This window comes from Pleurodeles waltl, chromosome 7, assembly GCF_031143425.1.
Source record: "Pleurodeles waltl isolate 20211129_DDA chromosome 7, aPleWal1.hap1.20221129, whole genome shotgun sequence".
In the NCBI taxonomy this organism is placed as follows: Eukaryota; Metazoa; Chordata; class Amphibia; order Caudata; family Salamandridae; genus Pleurodeles; species Pleurodeles waltl.
The window spans coordinates 1,335,268,245-1,335,292,759 of NC_090446.1; the positions used below are offsets into that span (position 1 = coordinate 1,335,268,245).

The window sequence follows — 24,515 nt, forward strand, 5'->3', positions numbered from 1 at the left end:
GGTCCTGGTAAGCGGTGATACCAGAGGATGAACACAAAGTGGCCCAGATAGTATAGGGGTCTGGGCTGAGCCGGAACGTACCTCCGAGGGTCTCGATCTGTGGCCTGCTGGCCAAGACCTGTGGATCATCCACACCAGAGGGAATCCTTTGGGAAAGCAGGGCAGAAGATAAGCCTGAGCTAAATGTATGTACAGTGAACATGAGCAGGGTGGATGGAGAGGAGGAGGGTGAGGACAGAACCGCTGGAGGCCTTTTAATGGGCCGGGTGTTGTTGTCAACATTTAGGACACCTTGACTTGATATAGGTCCTTGACATTGCCATGTGGAATCTACAGTGGAGGACGTAGGTTTCAGGGGAGATCTCAATTTCTCCCTGTCTTGGTTCTGGGAGTGGTAGGCCACAGCTTGTAGTACTTGGTAATGGTCTCCTGTGGGCCTTGATGTTCTTTTGCGATCTCTTCCTCCCCTTTGTGCCGTTGGCTTCCCTGAGGAAGTTGCGAGGGAGGGTGTGTGTGGCTATGTATTTCTGGGACCTTTGAGTGATCCACCAGGGCTACTTCCATCAGCGAAGTCGAGGGTTCATCCAAGAAGTGGTGTAGGCCTCCTGGATCGTAAAAGTCTTGAGATGTGCCATCTTTGGTTACCCGCATTCTGGTTGGTTCGAAGAGGCCATATTTGATGTCCATTTGATGAAGCTGGGGTTGGAGTGACAGGAACCCCCTACACTGGTTGCTGACTTCTTTGGGAAAATCCACAGCAATTCGGATCTCATAACTGTCGCTCATGTAGGGACCATGGGGGTGGACAGCGGACAGAAGCTGACATGCCTGCTCATGACGGAGGAAGCAGGCAATGATTGGACTGGGTTGTGCCGCGGTGTGGTGACATTCGGGGCCTATATGGTGTGCCCTCTGTAGTTCCAAAGGAGGATCGAAGGTGAGGCCTGTAAGAGTTAGGAGGAAATCCCTGAGGAAGCGTCTCACGTTTGATCCTTACAGACGGTTCGGGATCCCAAAGAAGCACACATTGTCTCTGTGTTCCTATCGTCTAGGTCAATGACCTTGCTGCGGAGGTAGACAAGTTCCTGATCCCTGTCTGGGAATGTGTTGAGACGGTCTTCCATAGAGGTGAGGCGGACCTCTAGGTTCAACATCCTTCCCTGGGATCCTGCAATGTCCGCCTAATGGATTTGGTCTCAGCAGTTAGAGTGGAGATATTGGAGTCCATTCCTTCTAGCCTGGGGTTCACTGCCGTTATTTTGTAGAGGAAACATTCCATGGTATTATTTGGTGTTTGGTCTGCACAGTTGTTGCGGGTCCACCAGCCATGACCATGGTGTGAACTTGTTGCAGTGCCTCAGAGAAGAAAAGCTGTCTCATTGGTTTGCTGATGGGTTGCCAGGAGTCTTACCAGGTGACATATCCAGGTTAGGTGCTGGGGTCGGGGAGTGCCCAGTATCCTTCTCTGTATAATGAACCCTCTGAGTTGATCGGGTGTCTAAGGTATAGCTGTATTAGACACTGGAAGTCTAGGACGATGCGTCCCTATTAAGTGGCCCCATTTTCGGGGTGGTGGATGTGCTTGAAGAGATAAGCTCAGTGGGTTGCCTGTAATTGAGGTCATTAGGAAATGTCAAATATCAAGTGGGGCACCGCTAGGTCTAGTCATCATTAGGACCATAGATCCGTCCTTTGGAGGTCCCATTCAGAAAGGATCTCCTACAGCCCAGGCCTTGGATGAGCGCACGGTCACAGGTACAAAGTTTGCTCCGAGTTAGGTGGAGCCAAGTGAAATCTGAGGAAAGTCCAAGTCAGGCCCCTATCATGGTACGCAGGGTGTGGAGGAGGTTGGAAAGGCGGATGGTGGTGTCCCCTTCCATGTGTCTGAGTATTCTCCTCTATGGAGGTGTAGGACGGGTGGGCAGACAGATTGTTTCAGCAGGACCAATGTTGTGGGCATAGGTCAGCAGAACTGCGTGGATGCGGAGGGGGTAATCCCAATCCACCCTGGCTGACATGGTCAATGACGGTTCATTCTTGTCTCCTGTAGTGGACCATGGTGGTGGTTCCAAGCACTAATAGGTTCTTCAGAGTGAGGAGACAGTGTCTGTAAGGTGGGGGACCACCTCCGACCTTGGTCAGGTGAGTTGGCGGTGAAGGAAGTGGAAAGAGGACGTGGGAAAGTATAGTACACCCCGAGGAAGAGTCTGGCTATCCCACTTCAGCACAATCCAGAAGCAGCGCGGATGAGGCTAGTCAGTAGTAAATGTGGTCCTGTTCAGGGATTCCATGGTTCAATGCAGCCCATGTGCCTCGCCCAACCCGTAGGCAGCAGGCCTGACGCTCGTGTTAGGTACATGCGGAACCCCAATGTAAGGTCAGAGTGCAACCTAGTCTTGCTGTCCATATGCAGGATGAGGACGATGTTGGTATACTGGCAGTTCTATCCCAGAGTATCTACCCCGAGCAGTAGGAGGAGCCATTATTGCCACACGCCGTCTGAAAACCCCAATTACTCATGGCTCATGCCTCCAGGTCTCTACTCTTCATTTTAAGAGGCCCAGTCTTTGCAGGCCATGGTGTGGCCCCTCATTGAAGGGGGTGTAGTCAGCGATCAGTCTTGCCGGAGTGTTGCAGCAGTGTTCCGTTGTTAAATGCGGTCCGGTTGCCGTCGCACGTCCTCCTTTCCTGTCAGCGCCGCATGTTCGTTCTCGGCACTGTAGGCCCTTGCTGCAGGCCAGGCTCCAGGAACGTCGAATTGTCCCTGATCACTGTCCTGGGTGTCTGGGGGGCTCACAGCACTCTGGTGGTTCAGTTGTGCCCCTCCACACCACATTGTGTATGGATGCCACTGCCTTTTTTATGAGCCCTTCGGCATTCAGAGGTCTAATCCAGACAGCCATCTTTCACCATGGCCAGACCACGCCCCCTTCTCCTGGCTGTCATTTTGATATGAGGTACTGTGCAGTAGTCTACCAGCAAACCCAGAGATAGTCTTGCATTCTAGTGGCTCTCAAAAGTCAGTCCGACTGGAGCAGAGCTAGTCACGTGGCTGGTCAACACCAGCCACCCAACCTGTGACTAACTCTTTTCAAACATGGGCAGCACATATACCAGTCTATTTGAGAGACTATGATTTAGGACGTTAAATCAAGGGATGCGGTTGATCTATACAAAGGAAAGGTGGTATTTAGTCTAACTATGATTACATCTATGAAGGATTGCAGACAAATTTTCAGGCTGGGGGGGGGGCTCTGCGAAGTTGACTTTGCTCTTGTGCAGTCAGTCGCATGCCCTAAATAAGACCTGAAAGAAACTAATCCTTTTCTGTTTCCCGATTCCTTTTACTTTAAAGTGTCAATGTGTCATATAATTTACCTAAATAAGGCGTTTTCTGAAACATCAGGGACATGAATAGTTGGTGCTGGGGTGCAACTGGTTAGTTTATTGAGAACCCACCTCAGTATCCCCAAACTTGAGGTATCCTTCCTGCAGCTTGGTGAAGTATACTTGTATCGCCAGCAATCTACCACATTCTAGCATATATACAATCTACTTCAGTCGGGCAGAGCACATCCAAATTATCACTGAATCGATCAACCACATCCCAGATTTCCTAGAAAATGACACCTGTATTTTTGCTAACTACATTTACCATTATGTTGTGAGCCTGACAATATGGTACCAGTGTGATACCAAAATAATATGGCCTAAATATTGTCTCACAAAAATCATGTATCTTCAGTATCATTTAAGGAATTATCGAGGCTTTGGGTATAATAATAATAGATAATCTAGACCCAGTTTAGAGATATTTTGTAAACTATACCTGGGCCACAATATTTATGCCAGACAATATTTTTGTTGTTGATATTCTGGCTACTGATCCTGACATGTGATTGACTACACCTTGGCCACAACACCAACTGAATAACATTTATTTATATAGGGCCTGTCAATTATGTTTATTTGTGGTTTTGTCATGGTTGCGATTAAGGGTGGACCTTTTTTTTTTTACTATACATTAGGTATTGCCCAACTCTTTCCAATTGCCTCCCTGAATTAATGTTTCTATCCCAAATACCTTTCAACATGAAATCTTGCCATGTTTATAAATAATTAATGTAACCTACCTGTTGGCCCTCTGACTTCTTGCTGGTTTTCATCTTCCATGCTGAATGCCTTATTGTCAAATATTATCGATGGTGAGTATTGACTTAGCCAATGGTTACTGAGGCTGCTCTCTGCCTCATATCGGTACCCTGGCTTGGCCATCTCCATCAGCTCTGGGATGAAGTAGAAGAGCAGAAAGGTCCATCCATTGCTAACTATGGCGATGGCCAACACAGGGTCATCCCAGGATGGCTGAGAGCCTACTTTCTCGCTGCCGTAGAGGTACATCACTATCCAAGTGGCCCATATTGCCAGGGAAAGCGCTGTTGTGACCAGGATGTAGACCCCATGCCGTTTCCATTGACTGTAGTTTCCACGCAGCACCGGACAAGTGCTTACCAATGTGCCAACTAACAGGAACATCACATAAACCTGTGCCATCACAAAGTCAATTTTGGCAATATTGCAAGGATTCCCTGATGGGTCACGCGCCATCGGGTCATGCCGCACGTTGGTGATTAGCAGCCACTCCATATTGATCACAGTCTCCACCAGGAAGAGGCCCACAGCCAGCAGGAAAACAGCGCAGCTCCTTGGGCCACGGTTGCGCCAGACCAGGTAGTTCAGGCGGACAGCATGGGCCACTAAGCAGGAGAAGCACAGAGCAAAAAGTACTCCAAAAAGGAAACGCCGTACAGAACAGTTGACCGCGTGCTGCACCACGACAAAAGCAAACACAAGCGAGAAGAGGCCGAAGACACCCATGAGAAACATGAAGTTTATCACCAAGACTCCACTTCTCTGATCCCCTGCCACCAAAGGGGCAAGCACCAAGAACACCAAGCCTAGTATAATGGTGCAGAGAATTCCAAGTGCTGCTATCGCCTCCAGAACAATACCCCATGCCAATCTAAGGTCACAAAGTCTAAAGTAAATCGGGTCAACCCCTGGCCTACAGCCGACTGGTGTGATTGATAGGTTCTGGGCAGTCTTTTCAATTGACCCATTGCCTTCTGAGTATTCTGATAGGGTTCTGGGACTCTGGAATGGTGAAACCATAGAGGAAGAATTGCTGGGTGCTTGCAGGCCCTGGTTGGGTGCCAAAAACCATGTCAGCACCATGAGGTACCATATCGAAGAACACATTGTTATTACCCTGGAAAAACAAACAAAAAAAAGATTTACAAATTGCACTTATGGCCAAGTTCTTCACAGTTACACAATATAAATGGGTTTGATGGCAGCTAAGGATCAACATGGCTTCAATATACACCATAAAGTTTGTACGTGTCCCCCAGCTTTACCTTTCATGACATGAGAAGAAAGCAGTACATCCAGACTGCAAAAAATCAATGGATGTACATGAATTACTGTGAACCACGGGTAATTACTCTGGGTGCATTGCGCGCCATCAAGCGTGAGGTAAATAGGCAAACAAGAACCTATTTTCATGTAGCGCCTCATACCACACTTCTGGCATTTCTAAGCCTTGTAATTAACGGGGGTTCCTAATTTAATGGTACCCGATTTACCCACATCGGACGTGAAAGACTGAGAGGACCTAACCAGGATTTGAACGCTTGACCTGCAATTCGTTACTGATACATGCAGTGATCATAAAACCCACTCAGCCAGGTTGGTGCATTATTTGAGTTTACTCCACTGATCTTTTTAAAAAAAATGTTTTTTTTCTACTTCACTGAAGAGCCTGTTCCCTATGTTTCCCGTTCCCCACTCTGGTCCGCCTTCCTTCTAATCCCTGAAAGTGCGCATCACAACAATACGATGGCACTCCCGGGCGTTCATTTGAAATCCCGGCGCTTTCTTCAAGCGGGGTTCTTTGCATGCCTCAGTTCTGACTGAACTGTTGTACAAGATAATAGACAAGCCCAGGACTATGTTGTACTCTGACAAAATGGTGTGGTATTTCGACCCAGAATACGGTGCTTTTCCCAAATCCTCCAATTTGTCTGGCTCTAACAGCACAATATTGCCCTGGAGTGAATGCCTGATAACACTTTGGGTGCCAACTTTGCTAGGATCAGCAGTGAAGAAAGAGACATATTTTGTAGTTAATCTTTTAACAGTCATTATAGCAGAAAGGCTAAGAGGGAGTTAATATATAAATGCATGTCTTATTAGCTAGCATGTGGCACTAGATACCAGCTCATCAAACATTAATGCTAGGGGGCACTGGCTACTGCAAGAATGCCAATGAGACAACAAGAGTCAAACTCCATACAACAATCACTACTAGAATTAGACCTACTACCATGATGTTGTAAATAATGAGAGAGCAGAAAAAATGCCCTACTTCCACGCCGAGTGAAACTAATAATTGCACACATGCTATGAGCAGACAAAGTACCAATCGCTCATTTTAAGAAGGTGCATGATCTCCTTCCGATGAGCTTCTGGTGGTCGAAGTTGTGGACGGGAAAAGTATGTTACGGAAAACTTATCGTTATAATCTTCAACAGAATGACGAGATTCAAATATAGCTGGTCCCCTTTCCGCGAATGAAAGAGCAAATATAGATCACCTCTTATTCACAGTTTTCATATAGCACCAACAAGACCCTAGAGTATCAAAGTGCTTGACATAAAAATACTACAAGAAGAAGACCAGGGCACTGAATGTAACACAAAATACAAATATGTGGGTGTAGGGAGTGGTAAAGGGAGAATACTGGGGTCAGGGCAGAAACGATGTGTTCTAAATAAATAGAGGAAAGACATACATTTCCACGCCTAAAATCTGCTATGTCACCTGTACATTGTCAACACTTTCACACAGGGTTACAGCTCATGAATTAGAATAACTTGTATTTATCACCAAAAGGATATTAGTTGCCAAGTACTACTTACCAGGGAAAGCCGAAGTAGTCAGTCACAGGAGAGGAATATGCATTGGCAAAGCCAACAGATCTTGCCTAAGCAAGAGCTGTTGGCTTTGCCAATATGTTTTAGCCATGTTGTACACCGGCATGGCTGCTATTCAGCATGGATAAAAGTTAGTGACTTTGAAAAAATGGCATGGAGTGTCGTAGAGTGGAGTGGCATACAGTGTTGTGTTTTGGAGTGGCATAGAGTTGAGCAGGTAGAGTGGAGTACAATGGAGTGGCTTAGAGTAGAGTTCCTCCTGACACAGAAACACCTGGGTATGTTATAGCCGAAAGGATATTAGTTGTCATGTATGGCTTACTTGGGAGAGCTGAAGCAGTCGGTAACAGGAGAGGAACAAGCATAGGCAAAGTCAAAAGGTTGCGCCTATGTAAGAGCTATCGGCTTTGCCAATATGTTTTATTCATGTTCTACGCCATTGTGGCTGCTGTTCAGCATGGCTATAGGTTAGTAGCATAGAGGAGACTGGCATGGAGTGTAATAGAGTGTCCTGTTTTGGAGTGACATAAGGTGGGGTCATCTAGAGTGGCATAAAGTGGAGTGGCGTACAGTGGAGTGAACTAGTGTAGAGTGCATTAAAGTTGAGAGTTGCAGAGTATAGTGGCGTAGAGTGCAGTGGCGTACAATGCAGCATTGTAGAATGCAGTGGCGTAGATCAGAGTGTTGAGTGAAGTGTTGTAAAGTGCTTTGGTGCATAGTAGAGTGGTACAGAGTAGAGTTGAGTGGCATAGAATACTATGGCATAGAGTGCGGTGGTGCACAATAGAGTGGTAGAGTGCAGTAGCATAGAGTGGTGCAGAGTAGAGTGGCATAGAGTGGTGCAGAGTGGAGTATAGTGCTGTAGAGTGCAGTGGCATAGAGTGCACTGGCATAGAATGCAGTATTAAGGAGTAGAGTGGCATACAGTTCAGTGGTATGGAGGGCAGTGTCGCAGAATAGAGTGTTGTAGGGTGTAGTGTTGTAGATTATAGTGGAGTAAAGTGGCATAGAGTGCATTGGCGTATAGGGCTGTGGCATAGAGTAGAGTGCTGGCGTAGAGTAATGTAGAGTATTGTGGTGTAGAATGCAGTGACATTGAGTGCAGTGGCGTACAGTAGAGTGGCAGTGAGTAGAGTGGTGCAGAGTAGAGTAGAGTGCAGTGGTGTAGAGCGGAGTGACGTAGAGTAGAGTAGAGAAGACTGGCGTACAATGCATTGGAGTAAAGTGTTTCAGATTAAAGGGGCGTAGAGTGCACTGGCGTAGAGTGCAGAAGCATAGAATTCAGTGGCGTACAATGCAGCGCAGTAGAATGCAGTGGAGTAGATTAGAGTTGTGCGTAGTAAGTGCAGTGGAGCAGAGTGGAGTGGTGCAGAGTGGGGTAGTATAGAGTGCAGTGGGATGGAGTACAGTGGTGGAGAGTAGAGTAGAGTAGAGTGGTGCATAGTACAGTCAGTTGCATAGAGTGCAATGGCATACAGTAGTGCAGAGTAGAGTGGTGCAAGTAGAGTAGAGTGGAGTAGAGTGAAGTGCTGCAGAGTGTAGTGGTGTAGAGTGCAGTGAGGCGCAGTAGAGTGCAGTGAGGCGCAGTAGAGTGACATAGAGTACACTGCCATAGTGTGCAATAGTACAAAGTAGAGTGGTGTAGAGATCAGTAGCGGAGAGTGCAGTGTTCCAGGGTAGAATGCTGTAGAATGCAGTGGTGTAGAGTGGCATAGAGTGCACTGGGATAGAGTAGAGTTGTGCAGAGTAGAGTGCAGTGATGTAGAGTGCAGTGGTGTAGATTGAAGTGGTGTAGAGTGGCATAGAGTGCAGTGGCATAGAGTGGAATGATGCAGAGTGGACTAGAGTGACCTAGAGAATAGTGGCTTAGAGTATGATGGTGCAGAGTAGAATGCAGTGACATAGAGGGCAGTGGAATAGAGTGGCATAGAGTGCAGTGGCATCGAGTGACACAGAGGTGAGTAGAGTGTTGTAGAGTGCAGTGGCATATAGTAGAGTTACGTAGAGTGGAGTGGTGCAGAGTAGAGTAAAGTGCAGTGGTGTAGAGTGGCGTGGAGTGGCATAGAGTAGAAAAGAGAGGTCTGGCGTACAGTGCAATGGCGTAAAGTGCTTGAGAGTATAGGAGTGTAGAGTGCATTGGCATACAGTGCAGCGGCATAGAATTCATTGGCGTACAATGCAGCATAGTAGAATGCAGTGGAGTAGATTGGAGTTGTGCACAGTAGAGCATAGTGGTGTTAAGTGCAGTGGAACAGAGTGGAGTGGTGCAGAGTAGGGTGGTATAGAGTGCAGTGGCATAGAGTAGAGTGGTGCTGAGTAGAGTAGGGCGGTGCATAGCAGAGTTGTGTAGAGTGCAATGGGATAGAGTGGTGCAGAGTGGAATGGTGCAAGTACAGTATAGTGGAGTACAGTGGAGGTCTGCAGAGTGCAGTGGTGTAGAGTGCAGTGAGGCACAGTAGAGTGTCATAGAGTGCACCGGCATAGAATGCAGTATTGCAGAGTAGAGTGGCATAGAGATCAGTGGCGGAGAGTGCAGTGTTCCAGAGGGGAATGTCATACAGTGCAGTGGTGTAGAGTGGCATAGAGTGCATTGGCATAGAGTGCACTGGCATAGAGTACAGTGGTGCAGAGTATAGTGCAGTGACATAGAGTGCAGTGGCATAGAGTGCAGTGGCATAGAGTATAGTGGCATAGGATGCAGTATCATAGAGCGGAGTGATGCTGAGTAGAGTAGAGTGGCATAGAGAGCAGTGGCTTAGAGTACAGTGGTGCACAGTACAATGCAGTGACATAGAGGGCAGTGGCATAGAGTAGAGTGATGTAGAGTGCACTGGCTTAGAGTGGAGTGGCACAGAGTGGAGTACAGTAGCATACAGTAGATTGTTTCAGTGTAGAGTGAAGTGTCATAGAGTGGAGTGGTCCAGGGTAGAGAGCAGTGGGGTAGAGTGTAATGGCATGAAGTAGTGGAGAAAGCAGTGGTGCAGAGTATATTAGAGTGGTACACAGTGGATTGGCATATAGTACAGGGGCACAGAGTGGAGTAGTACACAGTAGAGTGCATTGGCATAGAGTGCAGTAGAGTAAAGTGCAGTGTGGCAGAGTGGCATAGAGTGGAGTGGTGGAGTTGTGCAGAGTAGAGTGGAGTTGCCTAGACTGGAGTGGTGTAGAGTGCCGTGACGAAGAGGGAAGTATTGTAGAGTAGAGTGGCATGGAGTGCATTGGCACAGAGGAGAGTGGTGCATAGTAGAGTAGAGAGGCATACAGTGAAGTGGCATGGAGTGCAGTGGTGTGCATTGGAGTGGTGCAGAATGGAGTAGAGTGCAGTGGAGCTGAGTTCAGTGGCATGGAGTGGTGTAAAGTGGATTGGTGCAGAATACAGTGCAGTGGTGTTGAGTGGTGCAGAGTAGAGTGGAGTAGCGTAGAGTATGTATGGTGTGCATGGTGTGGTAGCACACTGCCATTACAGGATACACATTTTCAACTGAAATGACCATTACATTTGCACAGACATACAGTTTTATTAATCAAATTATAATGTGTGAAAATGACATAGCCTAGTGTATTGATTTGAATATTTTAAAATATTTCTCTCCAACACACTTCAGAATTAACAAAAAATGTGCTTCATTTGTGCTTTCCTAAGTCTGATATAGTCTGAAATACTTGCACAATTCATTTAAATACTATTGTGTGCTAGAAGAAACCCTTTTCTGCCCCCAGTATCCAGCAAGATTTTCACATAAATCCTTTAACTTTGAAATCAGAGAAAGAAAAGTAAACACCAAGCTCCTTTGGGAAGAGAGAGTCTGATATTTGACGTCTGTCTTTAAATATACAGCAAATGTGACACGATAAGAACAAGATATTCAGGTCTGTTTACCAAAAGAAGCACTCGTGGAAGAATACCAGGAGAAGTAGTGTAAAAAGGCTTTGTTAAAAGACTTGGGAGGGTCGAACTCAAGCTGGTGAAAGTAAAACAAATAAAGCCAGCAAATAGAAAGCCAGAAAATGTGAGTTACCAACAACAATGCCAGTGGTAAGCAAAGAGTGTAATGCATTACCAGGGAAGCATTCTGAATGTCCCCAAGATGCCTTTAGCAAACCAGACAGCTGCACTGTTTGGTAGGCTTCGATCTAAAAAGTGGTACACTGGTCTCAGCATGGGGGGATTAGGGGCTGGCGTTGGAAATGTAAGATGACAATTCCCTTGTAAATGGCAAGAGGGATCCTTTTAATGTTTGGAGGCATAGAGTTCCAGATGCCCTGGTTCCGTCCTGCGAATGATTGCTTCAGTGTTCTTGATCTTTTTAAGGTTGGGGTTTCCGGGTGTTGAGTGTCAGCATTTCGTCTGGTGATGCCCTCCAGAGATGAGTATTTTCTGGCTACGGTAGATAGGGTTGCTTCATTGAAGTGATTTATGTGTGATGCAGCAAGTTTGAGAAACTTCCTTGTTTGCAAGGGGAACCACATGAAGGAGATGAAAATGGGGACGATATATTGAACTTTCTAGAACCTGTGACCAGTCTGGAGACTGAGGCTCATAGTTTTACTTTTTTAACGCCGCATTTGCATCATTTTTTGATGCAAAAGCGGTGCAAAATTACAAAATACCAATATATTTTGCAGGTTTGTGCCGCTTTTGCATCACAAAATGGCGCAAATGTGGCGTTAAAAAAGTATAAATATGGGCCTGAGTATAGGGCAGCTCTGATGGGTGCAAGTGAGTTTCGGGGATGCCTACAAGCAGCAAGTTGACAAAATCAAGTCTTGATAGTACTAAGGCCTGGACGACTAATTTGGAGTCCTGGGCTGGGATGAATTTCTTGATTCCCCGTTGCAGGTTGAGTTGAAATGAAACTTCTTTTGCTAAGTTTTTAATATGGTCTTGTAGGTTTGGGTGCTTCTCTAGGACGAATCAAAGAAATTTGGCACCTTCTACAACATTTACTTGCTGTTGTGGGAGCCCGCCTTAAACTATTTTAATGCGGGAGTGTGGCTACTGGGAAGAGAGCAACAGAAATCCCATTTTTTGCTGATTCCCTGTATGTCCAATGTCATTAATAAAAACCAAATTATATCAAACCATTCTCACATAATACCCTTAAGGCACCCCAGCTTCACACGTAATCATGACCATAAGGCAATTATATATAATTTCTGATATATGGCACAATTTCATCAACATTTTAGTGTTAACTTGGTCACTTGGCCCTGCACTCAGCTCCAAACCATTGAAAAGCCAGTAACCCTACTAGCTTGCATAGGAAATAGAAGTCACTTACGAAGGGCGGGGGACATCTTCCATCAAAAAAACATCAAGACAAAAAGACAAAAAGAAGTTGAGAAGAAGAGAACTCAATAAACAAAAACTATAAAGAAAGAAATGTTATAATGCATGTTATCTTTTATTTACAAAATGTATGTACGCAATCTAATTGGTTTTAAAGAGGAAATCACGTTCCTTATTAGCATTGAGGCATCCTACAAAACAAGGTCTTTCAACAATTTCTTTGACATTTGTGTTTTGTTATAGATCCAGATACATATCAAAAATACACAACATCCAAAATCCCAAGAAATCAACATGATTAATCAAGAAATGTTTTTACTATGGTTTGTCTTCACATCAACACAGATCCAAGAACTCCATTTAAGTGGACTGGTTGTAATACAGCTTAGTGACATTTTTAGATCGAACCGAATGATTGAAGTTGGAGCCAAATAGCCCAACACCAGGAAATTTAGGGGGTCATTACAACCCTGGTAGTTGGAGGAGAAATGGCGGTCTTACCGCCAAGAGGCTGGCGGTAAAAAAATTGGAATTATTACCATGGCGGTTACCGCCATGGTCATCCGCCACTTCTCCGACCGCCATGGCGGAGACGACCGCTGGGCTGGAGACTTGGGTCTCCAGCCCGGCGGCCGTCACAAGACCGCCGGTGGTATCAGGACCCGGCTGACCGCCATGGATTTCATGGGGTTGGGAACCGCCATGAAATCCATGGCGGTAAGCACTATCAGTGCCAGGGAATCCCTTCCCTGGCAGTGATAGGGGTCTCCCCCACCCCCCCACCCCGAGTCCTTCCCCGACACCCCCCACCCCCTGCCACACCTCAAAGGTGGCAGGACCCCCTTCCCCACCCCTACCCTCGACATCACTACCCAGACCCGCATGCAGAGACCACCAACACACATACCCGCACACACACGAACAAACATGCCAACAGGCACACACACAGTCATACACGCACACCCACATTCAGACATACACGCACACATCCATACAGACATACATACAGGCAGACACGCACACATTTCCAAACACACTACACCCCTGCATGCATACACACACACCCTCTTCATACTCACACGCACACCCCCATGCACGCATACAACACACAACAGCCCCCCACCCCCTCCCCTAACGGACAATCAACTTACCTGGTCCGTTGATCCTCGGGAGGGGACGGGATCCATGGGGGCTGCTCTGCCGCCAGCACCCTGTCAACAGAACACCGCCACGCCGAATCACGTGATTCGGTGGGCGGTGTTCTGTTGACGGGGCGGTGGAGGGAGAGCAACCTCCACTTCCCCGCCGACCGCCAGTATGGCTGGTGGCGGCTCTCCGTCCGGAAAAGGACGGAGGGCTGCCAGCAGTCATAATTTGCAGAGCGGAAACCGCCAGCACTGGCGGTCTTCCGCACAGCGGTCCCTCAGCGGTCTTGTGAAAAGACCGCCGAGGTTGAAATGACCCCCTTAATCTTCTTGTTATTTATGGAGCACATCCTTAGCTGGGAGCAAGGAGGACTTGCCGCACATTGGACTCAAGCCCATGAAGCTTTCTTCCTCAAACAAATACATTAACATGTTACAGAAAGGACAAAAACTATTGGCTTTGCTTGTGCTTGTTTATGTAGCTCGAAAGAAACTCATTAAAACCAAATCCAGACAATCAATGCCAGCAAACTAGAAGTATATTGTCATTTGAACTCAGGCGTTATCAGTGAAGTACCAGGGGTATCATGGGCCTAAGGCAGCAGTGGAAATGTGCCACTTTACACCTTGGTTAGCCATAGTTTGTCTGCACTGGGACTCCTCAAACCCTTCGTCCATGGTGGCGCCGCACCTGCAGCATTGATAGCCACGTCCCCAGGGGATGTTTTTTTAGAGGGGGGGCTGGGTGAAATTCGTATTGTTGACCCCAAACAAGGCATTGTATCATACAGCTGAGTGGGGCCTCTAGTATTTGCCAAGCAGCTGTGTGTAAACGTTATAAAACCATTTACTAGGCCGACCTAGTTTTACTGACGTGAGGGAGACTATTTAAGAAGAAAGAACAAGTAGGCCGGGGCTGCAATCGTCACAGGTCAGTAGGCAAAGGGGTTTTATGGGAGCTTGGCCTTTGGCTTCCTATGGGGGAGGCGTGATGGCCCACCCTCAGCTATTGTTTTAATCCGCGCCGAGCAAACAAGCTTGGTCCCAACAAGTTCAAATCCTGGGTGTGTGACCCAGTTCCAAGGAAACAAGCTCTGCTGGCGACAGTTGACCCCAGGGGATTGTAAACAACCAGTTCAGCCCCAGCTCTTGTGTTTTATATAGTGGTTTCTGCCACAGAACGGTGCCTGGTAGTTCTATAAATAGGGTGACCAGACATCCCGGATTTCCCCGGACAGTCCCGGTTTTTACATGACTGTCCCGGTGTCCCGACGCCTCTCTTAATTTTAAACAAGTGTCCCGGTTTTTGGGACAAAGTTCAGATTATCTAGGGAAGCATAAATTAAAGGTATGCTCTCCTTTAACTGACGTCTACAAAGTCTGCAATAATTAAATTAATGTATCTGTTACTGTGAGGCATCACAGTCCCTTGTCTGCTCCCAGCAGAGACACCGGACTGGGGAGCAGAGAGAGGGGGGTGGGGCGGGCTGGGGGAGGGGGTGCAGGATGGGAGATCAAGCAATAGCTAAATATATATATGTAGTCTTGTAAATGTGTGTATATATATATATATATATATATATATATATATATATATATATATATACATACACACACATGTATAGGCACACATTCACAAAGCTACGCAAAAAAACGGGACAGGCCAGATATAAAAGTGGGTGTAAAGTCTTTAGTCTTTCTTTTATGCCTGACCTGTCCCAGTTTTTGCTCCTCAAAATCTGGTCACCCTGTCTATAAAGGCCAGGCGTGGCTGGTAGCAGCACAAATGCACTCTTTTTATTGTCCTTGGAAAAAACAGAGGTGCAGAGTGGACCTGTCGGAATTCCGCAGTTTAATTCTGTATCCATTTCATTTTTGTGAGTCACAGGTGCCAATTTCAGCCCCTCGGTGCGCTATGCTAAGGGGGAAGTGGGTGATAAAAGAATTGTAAGTATGGGTTTAGAGTCTCCTTAAGAGTTGGTGAAAGTTGAATGTATGTGATGGGAGATTTAATGCAGGGGTCCACTGAGCTCTCTTAACGTGGCCCTGTAGTGCTTTAAGCACGCACCTTGCTGCAGGGGCACAGCCTGCATAGGGACGCAGTTGTCTCGTGCTGAGCGTGCGTATAGTCCCATCCAAGAGCTGCACACCCAAGAGATGTAACTTACAAGAGAGACACATCTCGCATGTAACATTCAAGAGGATGGAAGTGCAAATCTTCTGTGTGTTGCATCCGTGAAGCTGGGTTTTCTAATGTGTAGAACAGAGCATGGCAATGGACTTTCCAATCCACTTCAGATGGCAGGTTAAGGGCCTTACTGGTTTAGTGCCTCTACCCTTGAAGTATTACAGGGTAGAGAAATAGTTTTCTTTGATTAAGGTGGAATTCGGGCACTGCTCTTTCTAGACACTCATTCAGTGTATGTGGTCATATTTCAAGACTCCCGTGCATGGCTGCTCGTTCAAACTCCTTGAGTCAAACTGCTGTTATGCTCACTCTTTCTCTCACTGTGCAGTGTGGAAGTAGTTATGTGCTGTCACTTTGTATGCCATGCGGAGGTTGGACGGTGGTACTGATTGTTTTTGCGAGTGATGTATATGTGGTAGATGGTGTCGTCATTTCAGAGCTGCATTAATTCTATTGGGTCTTGAATGTGAATTGTGGTTTTGTTTGAAGGTCTTCAGTATTCAAGCAGGTGCATTTTTGTATTCCTTAGGTGCCATATTTTGGGTGCAGAACTTACATAATGGGTGGTAAGGTGTTAAGGAGATTTTTGTGGGGTCTTTGCATTATTGATTGGCAAGGAAGAGAATGTGTACAACCCCATGCTGACTGTGTGTCAGTGTTATGCTCGTTGTTGCGTTATTTCTTGTAAATGAGAAGGGTCTGTGATATCGTGATTTAAGAGTCGGTCAGTATAATGTGTGCTGTGATCAGTCCTTTATTTGTAAAACTATAAGTGCCAGTGCTCAAAGCGCTGCTCAGACACCGAGGGCTGGCGCTATACAATGTCTCAGCGCGAACAGGAATGGTGAGCAGTCCCAGATCCACTTCAGGCCTCTTCAGTTCACTGCGAGGCACTCCCTGCTCCATTATCTCACTCTTACAGGTGTCTACTTAGTCCTTTGGCACGCATTTTCTGTATTTCGCTTTCTCCGTTTTTTCGTTTTGTTTGTTTTCCCCTTCGGGTAATGTCTGATGGGGAGAAATAAGTGCTACCCCCCAAAAATAGATGCTAGTGCCCCCCACCAGCAACCAACGCCCAAGTTAAGCACTGGCTGTGATACAGGATGGTTGCCATGATCCATTGAACACTCAGTATATTGAAAGGGAGTGTAGAGACTGACCATCAGGACAATTGGTGGAGGATGAGTAGCTGACAAAATATGTTGCATTTCTGATGTACCATGTGACAAGTTAACAATTGATGGATTTTCAGAAAACAGAACTGGTCACAAACTATTGTATTAAAGATCTCAGGAAAAATGTTAATGAACTTTTGTACTGGCAGTTGGTAGGAGTTGCAGGGTTTCTTAAAATGTTCACTCTTTGTTTTAAGAAACAACCATAAAACTAATCGGATGTGTCATCTGACACGTAGACAAAGGAAGAGTTTTCCAGAGGGGAAAGTTCTTCCCAACTGAGAAAAGAAAAGCCAAAAAAAAAAGAAATGTGTATTGTACATTTCTGTGGTGTGTACTTTTGTAAGCATGTATGTATGTGCTATTCCTATAGCGTGAACCTAGCAATTGGGTAGCAGAGCTCTGTACACGGTTAAAGACAAGGTTAAAGTCAATGGGCGATAGGAGAGGAGCTAATTTGTGGCTAATCAATGTTTTGTGATGTAGTGTTTTTTTAAAGAGGTGCATTTTCAACTCTTTCCTAAATTGGATCAGTGTTGGGTAGTCCAAATTGACATGGTATGTCGTTCCAATTCCAGGTTGCACAGATAGAAAATGCATAGTCTTGTTTTTTTTTGTTTTTTTTTACATTCCTTAGTCTCATGATGTCCTGGCTGCAGGTGTGCTGAGAGCCACCATAGATTATTAACTTCTCTGCAAGATATGCAGGGGTATTGGTACTGTTGGCTTTGCAAATGGTGCAACTGGTTTTGAAGATGGTGGGGGCTGGCAAGAGGAGTCAATGGAGCTCCATCAGAATGGCGGTGATGTGATTATATTTCTTCAGGCTCTAAATGAGACATATGTTGCAAAAAGGATGCCCCTAAAAGAGGTGCCAGAGTGGAGCCTGGGAGACCATGAAGCATGGTGTTACCAAAATCCAGATGTAAGAGTATGAGGGCTTGAACGGCAGTCATGAAGTCGCTTTCTGGAAGAAGCGGTTTTCCATATTTTCCTTCTGAGTTTCTTGGATGGCAAGGAATACTTGTACTGCAAACTCATATTTGATTTTAAAATTTTTCGAAAATCATAAATCCACCTTAAGTATTGGCATACATATACGATTTGTAGGTTCTTGCATTTTGTGTGATTTAACTGTTTAGTAATTAGATCTAGTAAACAATGCATTTACTAGTTGGAGCGTGTAAGAATGTGATTCACTCTGTATCTGGCTACAAACTGTACCTCAGAGGTAGCATAAATTGAGCTTAGGGTTTGTGGCAGTTACACTCTTTGTTTGTACATGATGCTCCTCCTCCATGTAGTACCCTGAACCCTTGTTGGCTATTAGTTGTTGAGAAGGCTAATTCATTGGTTAATACTATAATGTGAGTACAGTTCATCCTCACCCTAGAATTGTCACAAGTTATGCCAAAGTGGCCAATATCACAAGTTTGGAAAACGTTATTGTTTTATGGCCAAGTCAGGGGTGCCCATTATAGGGCCAAAAGAGGCAGATTCATCATGCCAGATGCTCAGGATATCCAAGTAAGATATATTTACATTCAATGAATCTAAGTGGCAGTAATTTACATATTAGTTATTATACCTAAAATATGTAATCTTATGAGAGTTTAGAGAAGACAAAATATTAAAGAATGTGGGAGGAGCCCTCCATGCAAGTTTAGCTTTTTACTGTTCTATTTCTTCTGACACGGCTATGTTAGTGAAGGGCATACTGACTCGAAGGGCATAAGCACACGAGCATCTCATCTCACTAGGACTGAGCTTAAAGGCCTAATACTCCCTCTCTCAAGTAATGTTTGTTCATCTCTAGCGAGTGATTTGTCACCCCACAAGTTCCAAAGATGTTTGGTGATCATTAAGAACTTCCTCACTCCCCTGAGACATCCACTGTTAAGTATTAATCGTATTGAGGGACATTTTGAGTCTTTTGTGAGAACTTACTTAAAGTAATGATACCTGTGGGCTGAATGTTTACAAAATAAGCCAATGCACAGTCTTACTAGAGATTTCAGTTGTTGAGAGCCTACACTTGCGGATTGAGGCAAATTCGCCATTGGTGAAGCTGGGTGAAGTTTTCAGACTTCGACCAAGGCAAAGGGAAACCTGCTTCAAGGTGTTTCTATGTGGGACACCTTGCAGCATTAAATCAGGGTGTCCCTCCCCTCAATCACCCATGGTGGGAGGGTGAACGACGTGGAAGCACGGGCTACTCTTGTAGAGGACAGCTTAGGTGGTGATGTTTTAAATGTGAAACGGGACGATGTGGGAGGGCAGGTCTTGGGATAACATAACATCAGGAGTTGCATGGAAGCGCTTGCACTTTGCTATTGAACTGATCCAAAGGAAATCCCTTTGTAGATGCATACATTCAAGCATCTTGCGAAGCGACAATATTGCTAAGGTGGGTTTAAAATGGACACAGAAACAAGCTGTGGCATCCATGTGACCACTAACCTACCTACATTTTGTTTCCATCATATCTTGTCAGTGGTTCTGTGACATCTTACAGCAGCTGACCTTTTTGCACCTTTGTACCTTATACTGATCCATATCACATTTTTAGCAGCATTGCATATTTATTTCAATGATTTTAAGTTAAGGCAACCTGTAATTTTACTGTATGGTTTATAAGACGTTTTTAAAGCTCTCATAAATAAATAGATAGGATTGAATTGACTCTGGGTTTTGTTGGGGAGACCTTGAAGATGAACAGAGAAAAGGGTTACTGAGTGGTGGCAATTCTCTCTCTGTAGAGTGACCCTAAACTTGTAGTAGCCACTTGTAGATTTTCTTCAGCATCCTTAGTGTTGAATCAGGATGAGACCACTGCATTGACTGGTACAGTCATGTCCAGTTTTTGTCTTTGATGATTCCAGGGTTTCTTGCTTGCAAGCAAGGCGTGGATGTGGGTCCAAAGTATGTGCCCCACCAGATGGAGTCCCATGGTGAGGCATTTCTCCAGAAAACCACCACTTTGGTTTTATCCCTGTTCACTTTGAGGCAATTGGATTTCATCCATGTGGCCACTTGTTCCTGGTGTTGGGTGTTCCTGGTGTTGGGTGTTTTGTCTCGGGGGAAAGTATCAGTTGTGTGTCATTGGCATAAGTGAGGATGTTTATGTTGTGAGCTCGTATGATGTAGACCAACAGAGTCATATAGATGTTCAAGAGCATTGGGCTGAGCAAAGATCTCTGCAGGACTCCACAAATAAGATCTTGTGCTTCATAGAAGTAGGGGCCAAATTCACGGTCTAGCTTCTTCCGGTGAGAAAAAGGGGCAGATCCATTCAAGGGCAAATCCCTGTATGCCTTCTTCATGGAGTCGTCAGATTAGGACAGGATGGGAAATTGTGTTGAAGGCTGCCGACAGCTCTAGAAGTTTTGATGGCTGATGTTTTCCCATGCCAAGGATCATCCAGAGGTCATCCGTTGCTGCTATAAGGGCGGTTTCCATGAAGTGGTTGTGTCTAAATCCTGATTATGTGGCATTTAAAACTGATGTTTGGTGATGTGGTCAGAGTGGTGCTTGTTAATGGCTTTTTCTAAGATGTTGGCTGGGTAGGAAAGGAGGGATACTGGTTGGTAAAAGTGACTATGTCGAATCAATTGAGGGTTTCTTTAGGAAGGCATTGTTGGCTGCATGTTTTTGTGTTCTGGGAAGGTGGCTGTAGTGGCGGATGTGAGGGCATAGCTGTTAGTGATTGCTCCTTTGTCAAAAGCATGGTTATGGGCATGTGTTGCTGGGGCACTGGAGTGAAAGGTCTTCATGATTATTGGGGTTTCCTCTGTGCTAATGATGATCCACGTCATGATTGTGTTGTCTTCCTTCGTCACTGGGAGACTTATGGAGAGGCTCAGGGTGTCCAGTTGTGGGATGAAGTTGCTGTATATGCGATCTTGCTGTAAAATAATTTTGAGAGGTTGTTACACATATCATGTGATGGGTTGATGTTGTTGGTGGCAGCTGTGGGTATAGTGACGTCTGTGACGATTGCAAAGAGTTTTTTGCTCTTGTTGGAGCAGGTATTTATTTTGTCGGATTAGCACCTTTTCTGAGCGGCTTTGAAAGCCTATTTTTCAACTTCTTTTTTGCTGGTTTCCCACTTCCGTTCCAGTACTTTGCTGTGTTGCTTGGTCATTCTGAGGTCTTATGTGTACCAGCTAGCTTCTCTTGTCGTCCTTGTCCACGTTGCCTTTTCCCTCCCACACATGTTGCTTCTTCCCCTCCCACCCATGTGTCCTTATTGCGTCTTTCCCCTCACACCTCTCTTGTCTGCATTGTTTCTTCCACCCTACCCCCGTTGTCTGTGTTGCCTCTTCTCACTGCCACCCTCGTTGTCCATGGTTCTTCTTCTCCTCCCAACCCCACCCACTGTTGTCAGTGTTGCTTCTTCCCACTGCCACCACCATTATCTGTGTTGCTTCTTCCCTCTACCACACCCCATTTCCATGCTCCCTCTCCCCCTTCCACACTGGCTGCGGCATAGCTCTTTTTTTCTACAACTTTAAACATGTTGCATGGCATCCGCGCTGCTCTACAAAATAGATAAAAGACATTGGCAAAGCCAATAGCTCTTGCATACGCGAGACCTATTGGCTTTGCCAATACTTGTTTTGTGTCTATAGATATCCCGGTTTTTGATTCTGAAACTCTGGTCGTGCTACCCCTCTGCCCTCTAGAGGAACTCTTTGCTGCTGCAGCGCTGAGCTGCCAATGGTGTTTTTTTTTCACAATTCTCAAATCTTAGACAACGTAAAAAAACTGTGAGGTTTTGAGTCATCTGACTTTGCAACTTTTCACTTGGTCGGGTCATTGTGCACATGTTCTTTCAGGCAGAACACTCCAGTAAAAACAAAATGTTCACTAAGGCATGCGTGTACTCGAGGCTGTCAATTCACTGACTGGTAAGCTCACCTGGAAAAAAACACTCTGAACAAACTGCAAAATAACGAGATGGCTAATTTTGGACCACCGCAATGAAACGCTAAAAGGGATGGGTTACAATGCCCTGAGTGCAAACAATAAAAATGGAAACCTGACTACTGACTTGATAATAAAATACGGAAATAAAAAGAGTTCAGTAGAGCACCCCATGCCTCTAAATCCCAGTGCCACTGCACCTGCTGCACCATTGGTATCTACGCCCTTGGTTAAGATGGAATGAATGACTGCATCGTTTGTTGCATCACCTCATGCACTTGGACACTGCTTGGTGACATTGTACGCAATAAAACCTAGTCGCCGATGAATTGTCACCCTAATGCAAGGAGACAGAAAGTGTGGTGCACGTGCCTGCCTGAGGGCTGTTTAACCTGATGACAATTGTGTTTTGCCTGTCATCCGAGTGAGTGTTGATTGCATGAAGATGTTTGTGCTGTTCTGCTTCTGTATGTGTAAAGACGCTTGCACGATTCGTATCAGTACCATGCAATGTGTGTGGAGGAGCGTTGATGTCTACGATTCAGCAGGTGCAGCGTAACGGGGCTCACAGGTATCTCGGGTTCACAGGTCTCGTGGTGGGGGGGCAATTTAAGCCGGCTATTTAGTCTACGGCACTACGCGACACGTCATCACTGCAGCTCCACTTTGCGCAAGTAACCCCGTGCTCCTGCTTGTTGTGTGCCTATTGTGTGGTTGTGCGTGCAAAGATGGAAAGGGAAGGTGTCTGCGTGTGCTGGTCGGCACGTGCACAGCTGCCGGAGACTTTGAATATGTTTTATGTGAGGGACGCTTGCGCTGCTGCTGCCTATGCCGCGCGTGTTCTGCGTGTTGGTGAAAACTGAGAAACATTTTATACAATACAAAAAAGATCTAAAATGTCGCCGACTGGAGCTCCTTCTTCCATTTAAAGCGGTAGGTGTAGTCCGACATTTGCTTATGGATTGAGAATGTGTTAAAAGAACTGTGAACATTAGCAAGGCTGCGAGTACCACTTGTGAATAGAAAGCAGCCTGGACCGCCATCTCAGACCAGCTCTTGGCCTGAACTGTAGGAAACGGAACAGCACATGAGGCGATGTGTAAACTGCAGAGGGGCGGGCGGCTGGGATTCAGAGCCAGACCGCCCTCCCACTCTTTGGTTAATAAATAGCCCCCTCTTCCCTCCACTGAGCTTCGAAATAACAAACAGTAGAATAACCTTAGCACACAAGAACAATACACAACAAAGGTCCCCGGCCTGCAGCACTAACAATCCACACCCCGCGCACCTGCAGGGGGCTGTCGCAAAGAATCAGAGTCCACCCACCCCATGAGAGCGGCTTTACGCTGCTATTGTTCACCCTCTTTTATTCATGACGCCCCCTTACGTGTTTCTTTTCGCGGCAGTACAGACTCGACCACACACTCCGTTCGCAAACAGGTTTTGTTGTGTAAGTTGCCCAGAGCCTTTTATGCAGCTCACAAGTTTCTCCAAAATGGCAGTTATGTAGGCGTTTCCGGTACCTCTCCCCGCGGCTCACAGAATGTTACATTCCTAAAGGGATCCGTTATTTATCTGGTGTTGTGAATGTTAGGTTTATATAGGGTTTCCTATTTATGCTTTTATGGCGTGGCTTTGTGGCGCCTGTCAGCTTGCATTCCACAATGCCTATGTTTTATAGGTGCCCGCGTCGGTAAGGGAAGCGCATTCAAAACATTCCAAGTTATCTCCACGGGCTTTTATTTGTAGCTATCCTACAGATCACGGCTTTTGTATCTTTTGAAGCCAGAAGTAGGGTCGATCATTCCTAAAGGCCTATTCTCAAAAGATATTGGATTAAAAAAGTTATTCAAATCTTTTTACACCTGTTCTTTCTCACTTTCGATCTGTTTTCTCCATTGTTCTTTCTATTCCTTTGTTTTCCATTTTTTGTTTATCTCTTGTTCTGTCTATCGTTTTCATACTTCTTTTTTCCTTTATGTTCTCAATCTCGTGATTTCGTGGTAGTTTCCTTCTTTTCTCACTGCCTCCCACCATCCCTGTCGTGCCAGTGTTGCTTTTCACATTTTCTCCTTTCATTATCTCACTTTCTGGTAGTCTTTCCTTCTAGGACTGTAGTGTCCACATTTTTCGTTCACGTATTTCTCGTTCCCTTTTCTCTCTCTTGAAACAGATTTTCTGTATTCTAACCCATTCCGTTCATTCACTCGTGGTTTCTCACATTCATGCTTTTTTTTTCTTTTTCACACACTTCCCTTCTCTCTCCCCCCCCCCCCCCCCGTTGGCACTATGTCCTTTCTGCTTTCTTACGTTACTTTCACTCGTTTGATCACTTTCATTGGCATTTCTTTCCCAATCATGTCTTTCTTCCCCTTTTCCCCACATATAGCCCCACAAGTTTTTTACTTACACGGTCCCTCTCTTGATGGCTTCTCGCGTCACTGATCTCGGCCACCAGCTCCACTCATTTCAAAGAACCAGCTCGAACCGCGTCGCCAACAGCGCACTCTGCGCGTCCTTATCAACTGCAAGTCACCTTCACTCACTCTAGAGAGCGAGCAAGAGGGAGAGGCGGGGGAGGGAGGGGTGCGATGCTCTGGGTGGAGCGACAGCAGGGCTGGAACCCTCCAGCCCCCGTTCCAATCTGATGATTACCTGGCACACTGACGTCACTGTGGATGGAAGTCCCAAAGACAGCACTTGCAACCTGATTGGTTCACAGCAACCCCATCTAGGCCGAACTCACAACTAATTGCCCCGCAGAGTCAATAAAATGGAGCCAAGCAGTTGTAAAAG

General features: G+C 45.8%; 1 protein-coding gene across 1 annotated transcript in view; it reads right to left on the minus strand.

The window, feature by feature from the left end:
• LOC138246260 (G-protein coupled receptor family C group 5 member C-like) overlaps positions 1-24,300 on the minus strand; it is a 36,985-nt gene extending 12,685 nt beyond the window's left edge. The window contains exons 1-2 of the mRNA XM_069200684.1: positions 24,130-24,300; positions 4,134-5,269 (exon numbers count right to left, since the gene is read on the minus strand). Of these exons, the coding sequence (XP_069056785.1) occupies positions 4,134-5,259 (1,126 nt within the window). The 5' untranslated portion in view covers positions 5,260-5,269; positions 24,130-24,300. The remainder of the gene's footprint in view (positions 1-4,133; positions 5,270-24,129) is intronic.
• Between the last annotated feature and the right edge of the window lie 215 nt (positions 24,301-24,515).